We start from the raw sequence: 20,986 nt of genomic DNA, 5'->3' as shown, positions 1-20,986 counted from the left end.
TAAAACAGTTTCAACCCCCCTCAGTGAAATGTCAAAAAATAAATAAGAACGAAGAAAAAACAGGTTCAGCTTCACAACCGTACAACTGAATATGTGGGCAAAACTAATTTATCATTCACTTATCTTTTTCCAACTCAAAACAAATTAGATGCATTTGGCATTCAATCTGCAGCTCTCATCTCAGTGCCCCCCCCCCCTCCCTCATTGTAAAAGCAGGAGAGACTGTTTGGAAAATCTCCCAATAACACAGGAAAGCTTCCATCTCTATGGAGAAGATCAAAGCCACACAGAAGCTATTTTTCTGGATGCACTTCATCTACTCTGAAAGATACCTACCAGGCCACCGTAGGCACAGCCACATCTTTAATGAAGAAAAAAAAAAAAAAGAAAGAAAGGGCAAAGACAGGAAACTGATCGTGTGTCCGGCTTAGTGCCCACTAGAACCTTTGGCCCCAATGAGGGGAGGACTCCCTTCATTGCATGGTTTTCTTTTTATTATTAGCGCTAGCGGAATCCAAAGTTTCCTTTATCTGCTTGGTTTCCAGAGACAGCAGGGGAACAGTGTCTAATTACTACTTTTTAAAGTTGCTGTTGATCGTACTCTGCAATAAGTTTCTTTATATGTGCCAGTTTGTTGTGAAGATATTCACAGCGGTTCTTCTCTTGGCTATAGTTTGGATTAGTCTGCAAAGGAAAAAGAAGAGCATCACAATCCAATAATCTACGTGGAATAATCTACGTAGTTTCTCATATTAACAAGCTGAAGGAGCACAACTTACCTTTTTTATTTTATGATACTCTTGAAGTATCTGATTGTGGATTGTCTGTGAAACAAAAATTTGGGGGGGGGGGGGGGGGGGGGGGGGGGGAGGGGTTGTGAATAAAACAACTCATAACATCAAAAACTTTGACTTTGAACAAAAAAGTACTTTGTCCACATCATTCTGGGTGACTACCTTGTATTTGTCTGTGCCGTGTTGGAGTTGTTTAAGCTCACTGTCAAGCACGGTGAACTGCCGGGTGATGCCCTCTATTCGAGCATGCAGAGCCCGGTACTCACTGTACTCAGCGTTGAAATCATTTTTATACCTTTGACGCTGCTCTGGAGAGTCGATCACTGTGTACTTCCTAAAGTTGGAATACAAAAAAACCTGCTTAACAAAAGTCACTATTTAGGTACAAATTCAAACAAAGATGAAATGAAGAAATTTTGGTTATTAAAGGAAGAATCACTAAAAAGGTAACCAAAACAATCCCAGTTCATTCCTTCTGGCTTTTTTCTTTGGCTTAAAAAACTCTAATACTAGTCTGAAGCTTAGCCTCAGCCTTTTATCTCACAACTATCATTTTCACAGAAATTGTAATGTACACTTGTTTATGTTCAGATTTGAGGAACATTATAATTTATAGTGCAATTGCAGCAATGACTAAGCTGTGCCTGCTGCAGCAGCAACTCTGCGCCACACTGCCAACGTGACACTAAGTAATCATGTTTTCAGAACGCTGGCTAACACTGGTGTTCTTCATCCGTTTTCCCTGCATCTGGTCATCTCTGTTTCACTGTGCCAACAATCCACATATGCATTTAACAGTGAAAAACTGATTTATTTTTATCAATATAAGTAGGATTTAAATTGCTAGCAGCTAAACTTCAGGATAATACTCACAATAAATAGTCTGCCACCTCAGGTGATGATGAAGGAATACTGGTACTGTTGCACACCCCATTCAAGTCTGAAACAAGGCGTCAGAAGAGAAAAACATCCGAATGTCATCTTTACAGACTCTTTCAGAAAACTTCGAAAGGTTGGTGCACAGAAAGCTCGGTTTAATTTATAATCCAACGATGCCACCTGAAGTCACAGTTGATGTTTAAGTTCATAAAGTTGAACAGCATGGGTCTCATTGTAATCAGTGTGAAATATATCGGTCACATATAAACTCAACACTGTGATGACCAATTCACACACACACACCAGTTCGTACTTTTACTGCAGGAATTCCTCATGTAAAGCTATGTTGCTCTCACCTGTGCTTTTGAGTGGAATACTGTTGCTTTTAAAGTTTTCTGGGCTCATCTCACAGGCTTTGTTCGGCTCAGGCACATGCTCCCCCTCGCGGGGCTTCCTCTCCTTGTCTTGTTGCCTCTCCCTCCCCCTCTCCTTGCTCTTCTCTTTATGTTTTTTTGACTTTTTTCGGGATTTGTTAAAAGATGAGGGACCCTTGTCCTGTGGGCCCTCCAGGACCACGTTTCCGGAGGATGGTGTGCTGCTGATGTTAGGTGTGAAGGCCACTGTTGACATGGACCACACCGAAGGCGTTTGACTCAGCCTCTCGGATACCGCCATTTCCTGAGAGTCGCAGTCGCGCCCATTGTGGCTGGAGTCATTGCTGACGTCTGACAACGCTTCGAAAGGCCGAGGGATGTCCAGAATGGGAAGGTGCTGCGAGTTGGACGTCATGCCACCATCTGACATTGACACCACGACTCCTGGCTGCGCTCCCCCTGTTTCTAGTCTTCCATTGGAAGAGCTGAGCTTGCCGTTCACTGGGGCTGTTGCAGCCTTACTGGCGAGGTGGGATATCCTTGGCTTTTTGTTCAGCAGAGGGTCGATAAAGTCAGCGGCAGGCCGTTTCTGGGAGAATAAACAGCTAATTTAGTAATGCACTCTTGTTCTCACAATCATGACATGTCGGAGCAAAACTACCAGCAGTAGAGGATATGGGACAGAAGAGACTCTGGTATTATTAGCAACACAACATAAAGCAAAAAGAATACAAAAGCAGAGCATTTGACAATCTGCCTTCCTCGTTGCACTGAGCCAATGATGACTGAGCCACCTTTTCTCAACAGTGGAGATTAAATTACAGACAGACAGCTTAGTTGGACCAGGTCTACACTGCAGACTTTGGGAGTGGCAGACTCAGTTATTAAGTCGTGGGTCTCCCAACAGGAAGGCTTTGGTGGAAAAACAAGAGGACCTATTTAGAGTTTTATTTGGACCTGCAAAATAAAAAGATTTCATTGTCATTGCAGTTTTGTTTATGTCCCTATTTTTTTCCAACAAATGTTGAGAGATTGAAGCCAAACCTAGAACAACATTTATGACTTATTTTAAACAAACCAAATAATGAAGGATAATCCATTTTATTTGTCTCAACAAGTTATTCTTTTGTGTCAATCGTACTGTGTCCAATATCTCATTTTGTTTGCTGTGCAGTACTACCCTACCCTATCCTTAAGCCACTAGAAATCTACAGTTTAATCACTCCTTGTATTAAAAGAAACTAAGGTAGTGTTGTCTTGTGTGTTTTTGTTGTGTTTACAGAGGGAGGGAGCAGAATGGGAGTGGCATGCAGTAGGTGTCTAATCTGAAAACAAGCTGAAAGGAAAGCGCTGTCATTCAAAAAGAGCAGCTTTTTGTTCATCTAACTAATGGAAATGCAAATCGAATTTACCAGCAGTTTGTGACAAGCTCCTGACAACCATTAGTAGGTAATATAGGTCAACTGGAATCAGTTACAAGGACACATGAAGTCCTGAAATTCATTGAAGAGGAAACTGAAAGGAAACATTTTTCTAGCGCATGAGTGCTGTGGTAAAAAATACCAGACTGTAAAGACAGTAAGGAAATAGAAATACATAACATGTCAGCAGTGCTACAAGCCTTTGTATATTCAGAATAAAGTCTTGAAAGAAGAAAAAAAAAAAAAAAGGCAACAATCTTCAACAATGATCCAAATGTTCAAATCAGCAGGAATGGAGGGGGGGTTGGGGGGGGCAGGTGGCGATGCTTTGCTTTGACATGACTAAACTGACTTTATAACTTTGAGTATTGGAACTTTCTTAGTCCATCATAAAGTGGCGCTGGATCAATTTGAGGTAATGTAGAGGAAACTAAATCTAACGTTTGCAGCCATAACAGATAATTGTATTATACTGTATTTAGAAAATCTGATTTTTGAGCTACTGTAAACTAAATTGCAGTTTAAGGATGTAGGGGTGGGAAAATTGAATCGAAAAATTGAAAATCGGGATTTTTTTGCTTCACAATTTTAAAATAGATTTTTTTGTTAAAAAATAGATTTTTTTTTTCAAACAAAAAAATTATCCAGTATAAAAATGTTGTAATTTTCATTGTTTTTATTGATCTTTTTACTCGTCTTCTGGGGCGTTAAAGCAGCAGAATGATGATCTGGCTACTGTGGGATTTTTTTCTAACTGAAATCAAGAAATATTATGAGCAAAAAAATAAGTTTTACACATGTATTTTGTTTTTAATCTACAAAAATCAGCAATATCAAAGAATTGTGAGAATCGCAATTTAAATCGAATCGGCACCCAAAAAAAAATCGTAATCGAATCGGGACAAAAGTGTATCATCACAGCCCTCTGAGGATGACAGACCAAAATCTTTCCCTGCTTCAGTACAAGATGAGGAAAGAAGAGGAGGCTCACCTGTGATGGAGAACTGCCAGCCACCTCTTTGGGAGGACTCTCCGGTAGAGGTGCAAAGCTGTTCTGGGCTGCTTGTTTCCTAAGAAAGTCAAGATAGACACACACACACAGACACACACACATTAGCTTGATCCAATGTTTGCTAAAGTCAATTTGCATACCAGTAATGCAGCAATTCTATTGAGTTAATAAATTAAATACTTGAGTCTTCAAACGGATGTGATAATTTCATGTGTTTGACCAGACTGTGGCGGCAACGCCTCGCCATGCTGAAGCTTCTGTTGAATTTTTATTCAAAGCAATTTATATCCTTGAATATTGAAAAGGCTCTGGCCCATGACAGCAACGACGCTACAAACAATCCTGCTTCCATTTCTTCACTGACAAGCAAACTGCATGTAAGAAGGCTTCAAAGAAAAGTTATAGCTGTGTGAAGCTGTGTGGGGAGCCATAACAACAGTGAGGACAAGCGTTCTTGACAAAGCAGTGTATATAATAAATAGATGAAGCAAAGTTAAAATACTTCTGTCTGTACATTTCAAATTTTCTGCCTCGCACACTGTTGCAAGTTTTTAATTTGAACAATTATGGCAGCTTGATCTCAACAAGTGGGACCGTGGCATAACACAGGAGGGAGAGAAAAAGTCAGAGGAAGAGAATATGATGCTGCAGCCCACTCTGGTTTACCGATGTGATAATGAAAACACTGGTCACCTCAAAGAAAAAGTACATGCACAACTGTATCTCTGACCACCCCCACAAGTATCTCAGGCAACGTTGCCAGTTAAACCTGCGTTTGGAGATATTCACTTTTGGCATCATTCAGCCACTGTGAGAGTCCAACACAGACAGCAAGACCACAACAAACATGACATTTTGGTTAAGAAGGTAAAGAGTTTTACACATGCAGAGATGACGCTGCCACAGCTGACCACAATATCAGCAGGGGGAACTTGGAGAGAAAGTCTGGTCAGAGCCCCGCCCCTGTTAAATTAGCAGGTGTGTATGTATTGGGCACAGTGAGATAGACAGGCAAGGGCAACAAGTGGAACGGGAGGCAGACCGATATGGTTGAACCTTGGATCGGTGCCACCTCACACACAGATCAGCATGTGCTGGAACACTGTTGCATCATGTGCGTTCCAGTCGTGCTTCTCTGCTGCTGCATGACTCAAAACTCCAGAGGAACCAGGGAGGGGGAGGTGGAATTAAGTGAGAGGCAATGGTTGTTAGTCAGCTGATTAACTCACAAACAGAGCTCAAAGTACAGTAAAGAGAAACAAATAGGAAGCTGTACACATTTACAAACATAATCCTTTATACACACACAAACACACAGTTAAAACACAAGAAAAATAGAAATCCGTGCAGAATACTGCAAAACTAAGGTCATAATTTTAAATTCTAGATTAATAATTCAATAGTTGTCCCATATCAAAATAGAAAAGACAGTGACATTTAAGCAACAGAAAATTTAACATCTCAATCATGATTAACAAAGTCAGGTTTGTAACTTCAACTTAAAATCAGACTTTGCAATTAAGCGACAGACTGCGGCTGATGCAGTCAAAGAACCTGAACAGTGAGGTACGTTCAGCACCATCGATCAGATTTCACACAGATTCTCAGTGCAGATGTTTCCGTTGGGGTCTTACAACTCAAACTTCTGCAGTCAAAGAGGAACTTTGGGAATCACATGCACATCTATACTGTTAATGTCTGACATACCTGAACAGATTTCTTTTGAGAAGCTGCTGGTCTCCCTCTGTGTAACCTGGCCAATCCTTCTGGATTTCCTTATACATAAAGTCCTTCAATGTGAAGGTATTTTCTCTCCCATTCAGATTGGCAACCTAAATAAAAGGGGTTGTCATGGTGAGTCCATAAAAGATGGATATTATGAAGGGAAACAAATGTTATAAAACTAGGACATACTATAACACTATGACAATGAGCCAGAGTGAAGAAAGTGACCTGTTGCAGGTGGCTGTCCAGGGAGTCTTTGTCTAGTTGCGACAGGCCATCCTTCTGTAACCTCAGGATCAGCTCAGGCTTTTTGTAAGGCTTGAGGGCCAGCAGGTGTATGAGGCGCTCACGGAGAGGTCGATGCTGAGTTGTTCCTTTCTTTACTGTACTACTGGAGATGAGGACAGGCCGAGATGTCCTCCGTAAGGGGGCGATGTCTGAGGGGACAGGTGCTGGTTTTCGGATCTGAACTTTCTTACCTGAGAGGCGAGGATGTGTGGAAAAGAACATGTTTTACTTTAAACAGACTTAACTCGCAAAAAGCAAAATAAACGTAATAAATAGCAGACATTGGTTTTGTTAATTACTGTATCACTAACTAATGCACACATTTCTACAGCTTAAACAAATTTGATAGGATTCATGACGAGGTAATTAAGTTAAAGTAATTATACTACAATCTACAACTGAAGCCTAAGTAGTGCCATAAAATTATTCCAAGTCAGCCAGTGTATAATTAAAAAGAATTTGATCACATTTATTTCTTTTTACATCTTTTAAGTCAGTGACTGTTAATAGCTGGAAGAATTTCAGATGACTCAGAGATGATTTATCACGAGTAATCCTTGGTGTTGCCACATACATTGAAACATAACATTGCAAACACAAGTCATCATTGCCTCCCACAGATTTTTCCTTCTTCTTTCAGGTCATCTGCTGCAGTTGAAACACTGGTTTCACAGAGCATGTGGACTAAACTTGTTTTTTACCCTCGTTGCTTTACAGTTAATAGGCTTATACTAGACTTTCTTTAAAGCAATGAGGAAGTCGTGTCGGGGCGTTTGCCCTCGACTGTAGCATGATGCAGTTTACATTGCACGTCTGATACCAAAACAGAAAGTCAGGAAGTTGGTGTGTTACACCACGGGACATTCTGGCATTTCTTCCTCCGTTCGTTTAAATTACCTTTATGTATCTGGAGAACACACATTGACTGTGGACCATACAGAAATCAACCACCATCAAATTCAATAAAGTCCTTGTTATAGATGAGACATGCTGGCAGTGTACTGGCTGTCTGCCATGTCGTCTCAGACACAAACAACCCATCATGTCCAGTATGAACACATTTTCCAGCACAGCAAAGCTATGCAAACACACGGAACATTTGGATGTTTGCAGAGCACAAATTCATCCAGTTTTTTCTTGCAATCCCCCTCCTGATAAATGTATGTTTTTAAAGTGGGAAGTTTTCTTGGTTCCATTGGTTACAATGCTCAAACAACAAAAGTGAAAATGAAAAATACATTAGTAAAATGAATCCATTAAACAAAAAGTACAAAGTGACCAATGGTATTATCTTGGTATAAAATGTCCTCACCTACATATCTTCCACCAGGCTTAATAACAATGGCACTCCTACTGCGAGTCTCCTCTTCAACTTGGGCCATGCTTTCCCTGGCCTTCTGGTAGGAGTCATCAGTGGCTCTTACTGTAATCTTGTCCTGGATGCCACCCAAACAATCCAGCTGAATACTGCCTTCACTGCCAAAGCAAAGACAAGAGTTGAGAAAGGAAGGCAGGAATAGAGTGGATGCAGCCCTGAAGGATAAAACTCAAAGGCAAATCACACACAGATAAACACAAATCCTCGACTCAAAATTATTCCCAGAACTTATAATCATGTTTTAAATTTAATATTCAGCTGTTTGAAATAATTCATTCCTTCTCTTGCATGATGAGATCCAATAACCCCCCTGAGGGCATAACTATTATTTTTTTCAACTGTGGGTTCCCACAGTACGGCTCACTGCTGCATTAACTCCCATTATTTTCGGACTTCCAGGCTGTCTTTGACTCCCCTTCACTTTGAGGATTTGGCAGAAAATGAGATGCTGCTGGCACAGTTATTGGAAGCTGAGCTCTGTCATTTGGGTTTTACACTGCTACTCAAGGTTTATTATTGAGTCAGATTTGAATGAACTCTGCCTGACCCACTTGTTAAAAATACTTGCAGAGAAATGATAATGGGGCCAGAAACCAGTGTCAGGAAACTAGAATCATGTTTTCCAGAGCATGTTTTTTTTTCTTTTTAAACTTAATCTAGTTGGAGTTAGCACTGTGTTTGGTAATGGTACTCAACTTAAAAAGAGAAAAAGAGCCCACATTATCAAAAATCTTGTTTAGTCTGTAGTTATGTTGCAAGAGCAAACACTGACTAAAAACTTTCAAAGGCTATAAAACATACAGTCTCAACTTAAATCAAATTTACACTTGAAATGAAGCATAGTTGAAGTGGAAAGACCATCTACACACAACTCTGCTTTGCACAATTAGTATTTTAAGTAAAAAAAACAAAAACAAACAAAAAAAACAATGTAGGGATAGAATTGAATATCTAATTAGAGGCTTTGTGATCAATTGATCTCGATTAATCACATTTTAATTGCATAAAAATATTTGCCCCATAAAGCAACCTATTATTTTAATGGATAGCAGTGGAGGACTAAATCAAATAACAGACAAACAATTTTGGGAACTCAGGCTCTATTCGTATCTGGAAAAATGCGTTTAATTGCATTTCTATTCAAAACACTAGAATAAGAAAAAAAAAATCCCTGGTTTAAATTGAACAGACCTAAAGTTAAAGTGTCATTTTAAGTACTTAAGGAACATCTGGAGCTGTTGGTTGAAGAGTCTACAATAGGGATGTCCAAAGTTGGTTGTCAAGGGCTGCTGTCCTGCATCTTTTGGATGCGTCCTGCTGCACCACGCCTGACTCTGACGGATGGCTCAACATGATTGGGCAGATTCAAGCGGCAACCTCCAACAGTTAAAAGTGAAGTCTTTCTATGAAGCACCAAACATTGCGGCCCACCCCTCATCCACAAGGGATTGGATCCAAAACTGAGCAAATCTTCATAAACTCCCATGTTAAAAAGACCAACTTCACAGCAGAAAAACATGTTTACAGCCTGGTTTAAAAAACACATTTTAGGTTTAAAAGGTTATGACAACTGTGAGAGGGTCTGATTTTTTTTTCTTTCTTTTTTTTAAAATAACTCATCTGTTTAGAAGCACCTACATCTAGAAATTTGGCATAATTGAGGGCGTTTCATTTTGACTGACAAGCACCCTAAATCCCACTGCACAACCGCAGCTTTTGGTCATCTCACAGCCCGGCGTAGCGTTAACCCTACCTCCGTTACCTGGTTAAATCGAGTTAAGCTCCAGGTTAGTTCAGATAGCTCTTCGTTACAGTTCAGAGTTTGATAGATGTTAATCATCCTCCCCCACGCTCACAGCCCCCCTCTCAGCTCTACCTCTTTGCCCATTTTTGTATTTTTCTGGGAGAGAAGCACGCATCACGCTGCCAAGATGGCGACGATGGGAATGAGCTTCACTTAAGCTTTTCAGAAACCTTTGGGTGACGTCATGGAGGTTCCATCCATCTTTCATATTCAATCTATGGGCTGAACTCAAGCTATTACGGAGAGTCTTAATATGAATCCAGTGTGTTGGATCAAGGAGACATTTAAAACCTGCAGGACTGTGGCCCTGGAGGACTGGAGCTGGACACCCCAGTGCTACAACATGTTACAGTTCTTGTAACTTTTTTTTAATGTTTTCATCCAGACACTTCATTAATAGGTATAATATCTGACAGGAATGTTGGGATCAATCTGCTGCAGCTTTGCACATTTCACCTTCAGACTAAGACTTGGACTTTATTGATCCCTTTGGGGTGACTCCCTTAGGGAAATTAAAATTACCAGCAGCAAAAAGAAAAAGTAGCTCATAAAAGATTAATATTTGTTTTTTTTTTTTATTTATTTATTTATCTAACAGGAAATATTTAAAAATAGGAAATAATATAATAGGAAATAATATTTCAGTTTGGTCATGTTTATTTCTCTGAAAAGTGTAAATATATGTTTTCATGTCGGTCACTAAAAGTCTCCAGTAATACCAGACAAACTTGAGAAAATTACTGATTTGATTATTGAGCATCTCTTAAGTTAAGGCCAGCATTTTCCCAGGCTATTCAGGGTTTAAATAATAAGGCACACAGATACACTGTGTAAATTTGTAAGCAAGAGAAAATAAAAGACATTTTTTGACCTCACCTTGATATGTACTGCTGAATGCAGTCGAAGCTGCCCTGTGGGTTATCTCTGCCCGCATTTGACAGGTCAAACGTAAACGTTTGGAGTTCACTGGAATTTTCTGACCGTGGTATGGAAATTTTCTTTTGAACACACAGACAGAGACAGTAAGAGACAGAGGGAGAGATAGATAGATAGAGAGAGACAGTGACAGTCAGAGGGAAAAAAAAAAAACAGATCAAACCAACAATATAAAAAATTCTTAAGATTGAATCAAATAGAATTTGTAGTCATATATATCCCACAAGTAACTATTCTATTCCTTTATTAAGCTGCATATTTTTGGTATCTACTGGCTTCCAGGAAAAAACACTATAATTAAGTTTTAGCATCTATTTTTATATAAAATACACCAAAAATGTAGAGTTTTAAGAAGTTTTCCTAAATGCGTCTTCAAAACAAAGTTAGGATAACTACTAACTCACTGACTGGTATTTCATGAGTTTATGTAACTTTGTACACAGCTGTGCCTGTTATTAATAACAACCTTTCTCAAGCACCACTTTCATTTTATAAACTAAGAAATAGTGTAGCCCAGTTGAAATTGTCTGCCAAAATCTGATTTTTTAAAATCTACAAGCTGCTTAACTTTGCCTAAATGACAGGAACACCCTATCAAGTGACACATTTTGATTCAACATGTTGATCAAAGACAAAACTCAGAATGACAAACATGTCTGGTTTTTACTGGAATTATCTTCATTAGGCTATGAAGTGCAGATTAAATTGATCTGATAAGTCTATTTATAGAAAGCAAACATTTTACACGGCATCATACTGGCTGAGTGAATTCATACATCACAACAAATGACGGTGCCTTATCCGATACAATTCCAGGACTAAGGATCATTCTGGATCCTTAGCAGAGCTCTGTCCACTTGACCAGTTCTTTGCTAATGACCTAACCTGGATAAGAGGCTCAGGATGTGACTCACTGGCCTTTCCTCAGTGCTGGAACTGCCATGCAGTCAAAGTATAGGCGGCTCAGCTCTGTGCAACAAAGATCTCCACACGTGAGTGGGAAGGAGGTGGCCAAATTCAAGTAAATACAATGATACGATTTGTTTGCTTCCTTAATTACTTCCTGTAACACCAGCGCTTTGAGTAATCCATAATTCTGCAACTGACTTTCATGCAACACACAACTCTGCTAGTTGCCCAATCAAAGAAACCAGTAGGTTAGATAAATAAAAATTATTTGAGTTAATAGAGGATGAGCCTCTTATACTAAAATGTTCTAGACTGAACAGGACAGCATGATGGAAAGTGCACACTAATCATAATAGAAGATGGAGAAACAACAATGCCTAGAGATGCAGGAAAACAAACCAATTATATACGACACCTTTTATCCGAAAAGAAGAAAACATCATCATACAAGCAAACTACAATGTTAACCAAATAACAGGTGGCATGAATGACATAGATGATATAGCATCTTGCTGGGGGTGATAAAGTGGGCATAAAAGCTGTCGAAGGTTTCTAAATCTTGTGTCGGAAACAAACAAACAACAAAAAAAAAAAAGATCTGAACAATCCTAATAAGGGCAAAATTATGATAACCGGACCAGTGATAGCTAGATCTCAAGATTTATGCTTTTTTCTTGTTTGTGGGTGTATGAGTGAAGCAGGGGGCAGAAGGTAGCAGGAGCCTGGAGTAGAGAGTGATGCTGAGCTGAGAAATCCTTGGTATTAGAATTTAACATACAATAGCATCTGAACTTGCAGTCGGACCACATACATCCCTCTTCACAGCAACAGGATAAGGCGACACTGCAGAAATGCTGCCATAGCCAACAAGAAGACTACATTTAGGGACAGCACAGCCGGAGAGGATTAAATACTTTGCCATTTAAATTTATTTGGTGAATTGAGAAAGTAAACGCAACAACTGTTAAAAGGTTTATACATGATATGGAAACAAAACTTGTGGTTGTTTAGGAACATGAAATGTAAACCATTCTGTGTTACTGTTACAAACAGTAACACAGAATGTACCATGCTGTGGTTGCAGAAAGCCAAAGTAAAATGTACATCCTGTACTACTATATATGTTTATTTGAACACACAGTAAGAGGGGAGAGGGTGACTGTGTAAGCCCAGATATAATCAAGAGGTAGAGGAACTGACTGTAAAACCAGGGCACAAGGGAGTGACTAAGTTGGCTCATGACTCACACTGTAGAGGATGGCATTGTGAGAAGAGGCTCCTCCGCACCAAATGGTTTAGGTCTCACTTTAACAATCGTTAGCATTGAAACCACTTTGTGCATACATAAAGAGATGGATCATTAGGAACATTACATGAATAAATAAAGAAATTATCATGTTTGATGTATAAAAAAAAAACAACCAAAGGATATTTTCTCTAGTGCATCTAGACAGCTTAAGTCTCTATAAATATGTTCATATGTTTTAAAGTCCACAAACAGGATTTAAAAAAAAAAAAAGAAAAAAAAAAAAAAAAAGTATAGACACGTAAAAAACAAAAAAAACAAAAACACCACAACCCACAGTTACCAAAACATGCTAATTAAAATGGTCCTCATTGCCAATAGCAGCGTTTACCCATACTGCACTGGAAGCTACAATAGTCAGAACCAGTCCAGTACATACCAGTACATCCCAGATAAACATATAGCTACAACACGAAAAAATTGGAGTTCTCAGTATCCTAAAGGTTGTGTTCAGACCACAATTTCTAATAAGTCTGACTTTATTAGATTAGTGTTACTGTCAGCAAAGTGAGCTGTGCTAGCTCACTTGCTTGCCCAGGGGATGCCCCCCCTAGGAAAAAAAAAAAATCTGTGCGCACGCCAAGGTTTCCATTGTTACCGATCTGGGTTGGAGGCAATAAATACCTGTGGCCACATTATTACATTGTCATTTGACACAGAACAAAACAGCAAACAATCACTTTGACCCACTGCTCTCAAAAGCCATGTGTCTGTAAGGGTTTGTGTCCAGTGTGAAGGTGCTTTTAAGGCCATGTTGCTGGTCAACTATTTCATTTCACAGTTGTACATTCATAAAAGGTGGGCTTAATGTTGACTGCATGGTGTGTGTGAGTGCAAATTTGCTGCTTTAAGCTACTAAAATGACAGTTCTATTATAAATTCATGTTGTGGCAAGCACAAGATCAGGAAAAACAAACTGTATCCAGTTTGGGTAGAGGATTACACCAAGAAGCATCTCTGACTGTATTTATGCTGTGCATGCAAAGGGGCCATACAATTACAGTTTCTCTAACATCTAATTAGCATTCCTCTGCTAAGTTGTATTTGCCCCAGAAAAGGTTAAAAACACAGCATGTTATGATCAGTTCAACTTGCAAATCAAAACCCTTCCTTGGTGCAGCCTGATCCTAACTTTAGACCCAACAGAGCAAGTGAAAAACAAACAGGACATCCAACAATAAAGACAATAATGAGAAGTTTAGAAAAGGTTATTGATCATGTGCCTGTCCAAGGTGTACCCTGTCTCACCCAGTGATGGCTTGGATTGGTCCCAGCTTCCCTGCAACCCTTCATTGGACTAAGCAGTTCGGAAAATGAATGAATGAATACTGATCACGTCCTTGTTTTGCTAACATGCAGTAGTCTTTATACACCCAGCACACTGTTTAAAAAGCATCTATCAAGTCGTGAATACTGAAATGGGACAACTTTCACTATAAGTAGGCCATTTTTTTATTATTTACAGAGAAAGAAAGGAAGCAGGGGCATGGGCTAACTTAATCTTTGTCACAGGGATACACTGTAATACTTTTATCCTTTTCACTGATTATTAACTCCGTTTTAATTTTTCTTACTGTCTTGAAAACTAATACACTGTAGTCAATATTTTTGTATGGTTTACATTTCTTTTTAAAAAAAAATTTGATAGACTGGATCATATATCCAACAAAAAACTGGAAAAACTTCAGACTCAAATACAACAAGGCCAGTGTTTGATGTTAAAGACAGTCAATAGCACTGTGGCATATTTTGCATGACTGATGCATTAAGATCAGATTTCATCATCGTCCAAAGATCCGACTATGGGCAGAAATATGAGAATGCTGCCTTAGAATAAAAAACAAAACAACAAAAGGACATGAGCCTTCCTCTTGTTTTTTGTTTTTTTTAAATACTATATCTAAGTATTTCCACTGAGTAAAGCAGTACAAGGTAACAGGAGAGGACACAGCAACAATTTTTAATATGTTCTTCCTGACATACAAACATAACATGTAAGGTTAGGCTGTTATTTGGTACAATAACAACGCAAAGCAAACCACATTATATGGTAAACAGCATGAGCGTCACAAACATTAGCCTAAAGGTGTCAGAGTCTGCCAGAGCCAACACACAGTATACATACATAAACTACTCTGGTGAAATATATCACAGCAATGTGATAATCTTTTCTTCTGTTTAAGACATTATGCTGAAGTGCAATGATGGGAAGTTTGTGTTATAGCATCAAAATGAGAATCTCAAAATTAGCTGCATTTAATAATGAATGGAGTTGTGGCCATACTTCCTTTGATATAAAATATCTGCTCTGTGTGGTGTGCAAGCTCACTTTTTATTTATCTAGAATAACACAAAGAGAAAAACTACTGCAAAGCATATGTGCATGCATAAGAGTGCTGAAATAGTAAAAATGTGTTCTTACCCCCTGGTTTCCATTAAATCTGATCAATAGTCGTGATGACAGGACCTGTAACAATCAAACAGAAAAATTAAGTACAATTTTTACTTTAATACACAAAAATATTCAAATCAATATCCAGACAAAATTTAGAACATTTCCAACTAAGTGCTTATATATGGATTAAAATATTCAATTGGAGTGGCAAAATTTAAAAAAATAAAAAATAAATAAAAAGTATTGTGTTTTTCAATAAATGTTTTCAGTTCAGCAAGATTGGTCCAAAAACACCTTTCTGTTAGATTTCCACCAAAATACTAACTGCAAAAAAAACACCTTAATTTTATTAGGCAACAGAATTGGAATGCAACAGAAATAGGACTATATATCTTTAATAAAAAGAAAACACTACACAAATGTATCAATAAAATGAACATTAATGAACTTTAACAGCTCAGACTAATCTACCCAAGCAGCAGTTTGAGGTTATTTGGTAGAGGTGTTACACACGCAAATTTCTCAGCAAGCCATCCGCCAATGCTGATTATAGACACTCAACTCAATGCTCAGAGTCAGGAGAATCGAGGGATAGCCTCCAAATCCATCTGATAAACATCATGAAGATCAAGAAAAAAAGTGAGTCCCAAGAAAGCACAACCCCACTTCCAATGAAGTTGGGACGTTGTGTAAAATGTAAATGAAAACTGAATGCATTGAGTTGCTAATTCTTTTCAGCCTATATTCAACACACTGCAAGCTATTATCTTCTCTCTTTAAACTTGTCAAGCACATCAGGACTGTTAAGAACTGCTTCCTTAAGATCAAGACCCTTAAGGGGGGGGGGGATTCAAAGATAATCATCCTTATGCTGACTCTGTAAAAGCTATACATGTCTTTGTTACAACGACTGGACTACTGCAACACATTGTAAAAGGAACTAGATCAGGGCTCTCTTCCATGTGTTCAGAGTGCTGCAGCTCGTCTTCTACCCCTATTCTGTGTGCCTCTCGCTGGCTTCCTGTTCTTTACAACATTAGCTTTAAGATTTTAGTGGTTGTTTTTAAATGTTTACATTCTCTGGGCTCTTCTTGTTTAACAGACATTTGCTGCCTTATACTCCACCCAAAGCTCTGAGATCATCTGATCAGTATCTTTTGTTTGTTCCAAAAGCCAGACTTACATTTAAAAAGGAGACAGGGAACATATCTTGGTTTTAATCTAATTTTATGTATATGGATTATAGGTTTTTGCCCAAATTATTATTATTATTTTTTTGTTTTTTTTTGTTTTTTTTACTGGGAACTTTATCTGCTTGTAAAATGTTGCTATGAAGCATCTTGGGTCAACAAAGTGTGCTCAATAAACTTGATGAATATAAAGACATTCAAATGTTCAAACTGGTAGGGAATTTTGCAAAAAAAAAAAAAGAACAAAAAAAAAACAACAACTATTTTTTAATTCAATCAAGTGAGTGTCATGATTGGGTATAAAAGTAGCATCGCTGAAAGTTTCAGTCATTCACAAGTAAGGATGGATGAGGTTCACCCCTTTGTGAACAACTGCATGAGCAACTAGTCTAACAGTTTAAGAACAATGTTTCTTCATGTACAATTGCAAGGAATTCAGGATTTTCTTCATTTATAGTCCAGATATCACAAGATTCAGAGTATATGGAGAAATTTCCATATTCAAGCGGCAAGCTGAAAAAACAAAATTGAATTCCCGCGACCTTCAATTCCTCGGGCAGCATTCCATTAAAAACTGATCTAGTTGGATTAACACATGTGCTCAGGAATAAAACAGTTTGTCATTACATGTACAAATGAAAGCTAAAACTCTGCCATGCAAAATGAAAACCACATATTAACACCACCCAGAAATGACGTCAGCTTGTCCACTCAGGTGGACTGACACAGAGTGGAAATTTGTGCTGTGGTCTGACAAGTCCACGTTGTTTTTGGAAATCATGGATCATTGTGTGCTCTAGGCCAAAGAGGAAAAGGATTATCCTGGCTGATATCAGCAGCAAGTTCAAAAGCCAGTATCTGATGGTATGAGGGTCTGTTAGGGGCCTTGGCATGAGTAACTTGCACATTTGTAAAGGTGCCATTAATGCTGAAAGGTACAGGTTTTGGGAGAACATATGCTGCATCCACCTGATGTTTTCAGGGACATTCCAGCAAAATGATGCAAAGCCACATTCTGCAAGTGTTACAACAGCACAGCTTTGTAGCAAAAGAGTACAGGTGCAAGACTTGCTTGTCTGCAGTCCAGACTTGTCCCCCATTGATAATCTATGGTACATTTTGAAGCGCAAAACGCGACAACTGAGACGTACAGACAGTTGAGCAACTTAAGTTGCACATCAAGCAAGAATAAGAATTATTTCAACCAACAAAGCTTCAACAATTGGTGTTCTCAGTTCTCAAATGCTTGACTGTTGTTGAAATGAAAAGTGATGTAACACAGTGATAAATATGCTCCCGTCAGCTTTTTTTTAGAACACGTTGCAAGTATTAAATTCAAAATCACTGAGTATTTACCAAAAACTAAAGTTAATCAGTTTGAACATTTAATAGCTTCTCTTTTTAAGTGTACTCAATGGAATATAGGTAAAAATGATTTGTTAATCATTATTTACATTTTACACAACTTCCAAACTTCACTAGAATTAGGGTTGTATATTAATACGACAAGTGAATACTTCACTATAAAATCACTTTTACATTCATGGAAGCTACCAGACCTTCATGAATCCTTTCAAACAAATGCAGAGTCAAAGGAGAACATTAGCAGGAGTTTCTTTAGGCTTTGTTTATAATGAAATAAAAATTTTGCCTACAAAACAGAAAAAGACATCCTTTTTGATCATTTGATTTTTTTGTTGTTTGCGACTCATCGCTAGCTTGCTGGGTTTTTGTGATAAGACTGATATATTTGTAATCAGAGTCTCTGCTAAGAAATCTTGTTCATGGTTTGCTTCAAGTGAAGAAATTAGTATTAGAGCTAAAGTGGACAGTGCACCTTTAAGATTAAGCTGAAAACCTTCCTTCCTTCTTATGCCAGGCGGACACTGTGCGATTTTAGAAATCTGACTGTCGGGGAAATGCTCCCACTCCACGGCCGGGTTTGTCCCTCGTACTCTTTTTGACCCTACGACATGTGTACTCATACTGTGCGACTCCTGTCAGCCACGATTATTGACAACCACAACTACTTGTCGGCGTCAGTCAGTGTGTGACGGCACGACGTGCTCGAGTGTGAACAACGAAAAACAAAGATTCCTAGTTCCTATGACAACCACAGCGTGCCTGACAATAAGATGGCGAGCAGGCAGCAAGTTGTTGCAGTTGTGTGCGCTGTCTTGTGCGCTGAAACGAAAAACAAAAGAAAACCTTGTGTCCTCTCCATAGCTCTACTAATCTCTCTTCTAACAGCTGTGTCCACCGCACATGTCTGAAGCTGGGGTTGCCCGTCATTGTTTAAAGCTCCATCGGTGTCTTCTGCGCAGGTGCGAACGTAGAATCGTGACATACCACTCACACTGTACGAGCAACGGCAAAAATTTCTGACATGCCAGAAGTTTGATCGGGAGGTCGCAGCATCATCGTTATAACGTAGCAGCAATTAATCCTTCCTTGTGAGTGTTCTCACACTGTACGGCTCACGACCTCCGGACCGGACATCCCGACGCTACGATGTTTCCACGATGACGCAGCGTGGTCTGCGACAGCAAAATCGTGGTGAAATCCCTTCAAAATCGGACAGTGTCCACCCAGCATTTGTCAGGATATGAGTATCCTCCTGAGTTGGAGTCTGCATGTACGGGACCCAGCTGTCCAGGTTATGCTGTTTGCTCTTATAGTTATGGGTAGTCAGCCATCCATTACTTATGTAGCAATGGGGAGGTTACCTGATGCACTGAGAAGTACCTTGCTCATCTCCAATGTATTAATGTTTAAAAATATGACAGTATTGCCATCTCGAACTTATTTCTCCTTTTTTCCGCAGGTCTTCCTGAATAAGTGCAGTTATACATGTTGATCTGTCTTTCTGGTCCTCTCCACCCCAACCAGTCGAGGCAGATGGCTGCCCTCCCTGAGCCGGGTTCTGCTGGAGGTTCTGCTCGTGCATGCTCAGGACGGGGGATTGGATTGAAGTCATGACTCGATGCAATCAGTTGGTTTCTATTATAGGCTATGTATGAATTGGCTTGGAATGATGTGTATGTAAAGTAGGGCTGGGCGATTAATCTGATTTTTATCTCAATTACAATCAGAGTTCAATGATCATGAAAATAACAGGGTGTGATTATTTTTCTCTTTGCAGTTGCCTCTCCTACTGTCATCAGTTGCTAATCACTTTGGTTTCATTCTTGCTCCTGGTGTGGATGGATCTCTAGGTATTGTTTCCTCACATCAGCACCAAGTCATAATTTTTATCACTTAATGTTTTATTAACCTGCGTTTGGTTAAAGAGACAGTATTCAGGGAATTATGTATTTCGGGGTGTGTGTGTGTGTGTGTGGAAAGAGCTTGTTTCTATTGTTTTTAAAAGTCTTGTTATCTACTGTTTGTTTTAATTCTTATGACTTGATTTTATCTTGTAAAGCACTTTGTGTTGCCCATGGAATGAAAAGTGCTCAAGAAATAAAGTTTGATTCAGCCACTGTTCTTGCTAAATCTGGCAACTTTTTTTTTTTTTTTTTTTTAAATTTATTTTGTTAAAAGCGACTAGCGACCAATCTAGCAACTTTTACTGGAGCAGTGGGAGTCTCTCCCCGTCCTAAAGCACTCCCAGGCGACCAGTCTCAGTCGGCTCCAGCTGCAGGTCAATGTAGAATAACTGCAGTAGGTTGTGGAAGTTCACAACAACATAGGTTATGCCATTGTCAGTGAGAACTGGTTGCATTATTTTCCATATACATAGTTCGCCGAGTTGAACACTATAATATCACGCCGGGGCGTTACCATATTAACGCGTTAATCAGCTGGTTAAGATCAGTTGTCTTTAACAGGTGAATGACAAAAACACGCTGTAGCCTGACAGCGGTTGTTTGGCATAAAACGTACATCGAGTCCAACATACAATAGTTTACTGTGTGGGACCATGGCATAAGCGGATTAAACAATTCGGAACCTTGCGTTAGATGGTTATAATGTCCGACGCCGAGTCAAGAACACCATGACGCGCAGCGTTGTTTAATCCTTACTTATATTTATCTATTCAGTTTACATCAGTATTTGCACTTTGTCAATACAAAGCTTCATGTTATTTGTTTGTTTTCTAAAATATGTGGAATCCTAAAGACTTTTTTTTTTTTTTTTTAAAGTCACAGCTTAATGTTAAAAAAAAAATTATGTTGTTAGAGATAAAAGGATAATCATGTTAAATAATCAAGATCTCAATTTCAGTCAAAATAATCGTGATAATTTGACATAATCAAGCAGCCCTAATGTAAAGTCACAACATTGTTGTGAAGTGGCATTATACAAATAAAGCTGTATTGAATTGAATCTCTGCTCTCAGGTTTATTACATACTTATATAAGTGCTTTGGGTTTTGAGCGATACGTTGTATGGATACCAATGCTGGATCGAATCTTTTAGCCGAGTTTTGTCCTTGTGATTTGGTTTGCTTCATGTTAGTATTGGTGTTTTTTGGGGTGCATTCATATCAGGATAGTTCACCACGCTCAGTCTGATTGGGGACTCGCCTCAGTTGTAGGGATCGCAATCACGTTCACGCTGCATTGTGATGAA

General features: G+C 38.9%; 1 protein-coding gene across 2 annotated transcripts in view; it reads right to left on the bottom strand.

The window, feature by feature from the left end:
* Nucleotides 1–20,986, bottom strand: part of ell (elongation factor RNA polymerase II) — a gene marked incomplete at its 5' end in the record, with an annotated part of 30,298 nt that continues 9,312 nt past the window's right edge. Inside the window, 11 exons of one of the 2 annotated variants that reach the window (XM_079244784.1) lie at nt 1–684; nt 780–824; nt 957–1,128; nt 1,668–1,734; nt 2,030–2,636; nt 4,460–4,538; nt 6,188–6,312; nt 6,395–6,684; nt 7,806–7,969; nt 10,552–10,673; nt 15,249–15,293. In XM_079244784.1, the coding sequence (XP_079100910.1) occupies nt 580–684; nt 780–824; nt 957–1,128; nt 1,668–1,734; nt 2,030–2,636; nt 4,460–4,538; nt 6,188–6,312; nt 6,395–6,684; nt 7,806–7,969; nt 10,552–10,673; nt 15,249–15,293 (1,821 nt within the window). In that variant the 3' untranslated portion in view covers nt 1–579. The remainder of the gene's footprint in view (nt 685–779; nt 825–956; nt 1,129–1,667; nt 1,735–2,029; nt 2,637–4,459; nt 4,539–6,187; nt 6,313–6,394; nt 6,685–7,805; nt 7,970–10,551; nt 10,674–15,248; nt 15,294–20,986) is intronic. The other variant, XM_079244785.1, reaches the window with a different exon arrangement.

The sequence above is a fragment of the Telmatherina bonti genome (assembly GCF_933228915.1).
Source record: "Telmatherina bonti genome assembly, chromosome: 8".
Lineage (NCBI taxonomy): Eukaryota > Metazoa > Chordata > Actinopteri > Atheriniformes > Telmatherinidae > Telmatherina > Telmatherina bonti.
The sequence above is the reverse complement of the archived record's forward strand: the minus strand, read 5'-3'. Positions and strand labels throughout refer to the sequence as shown.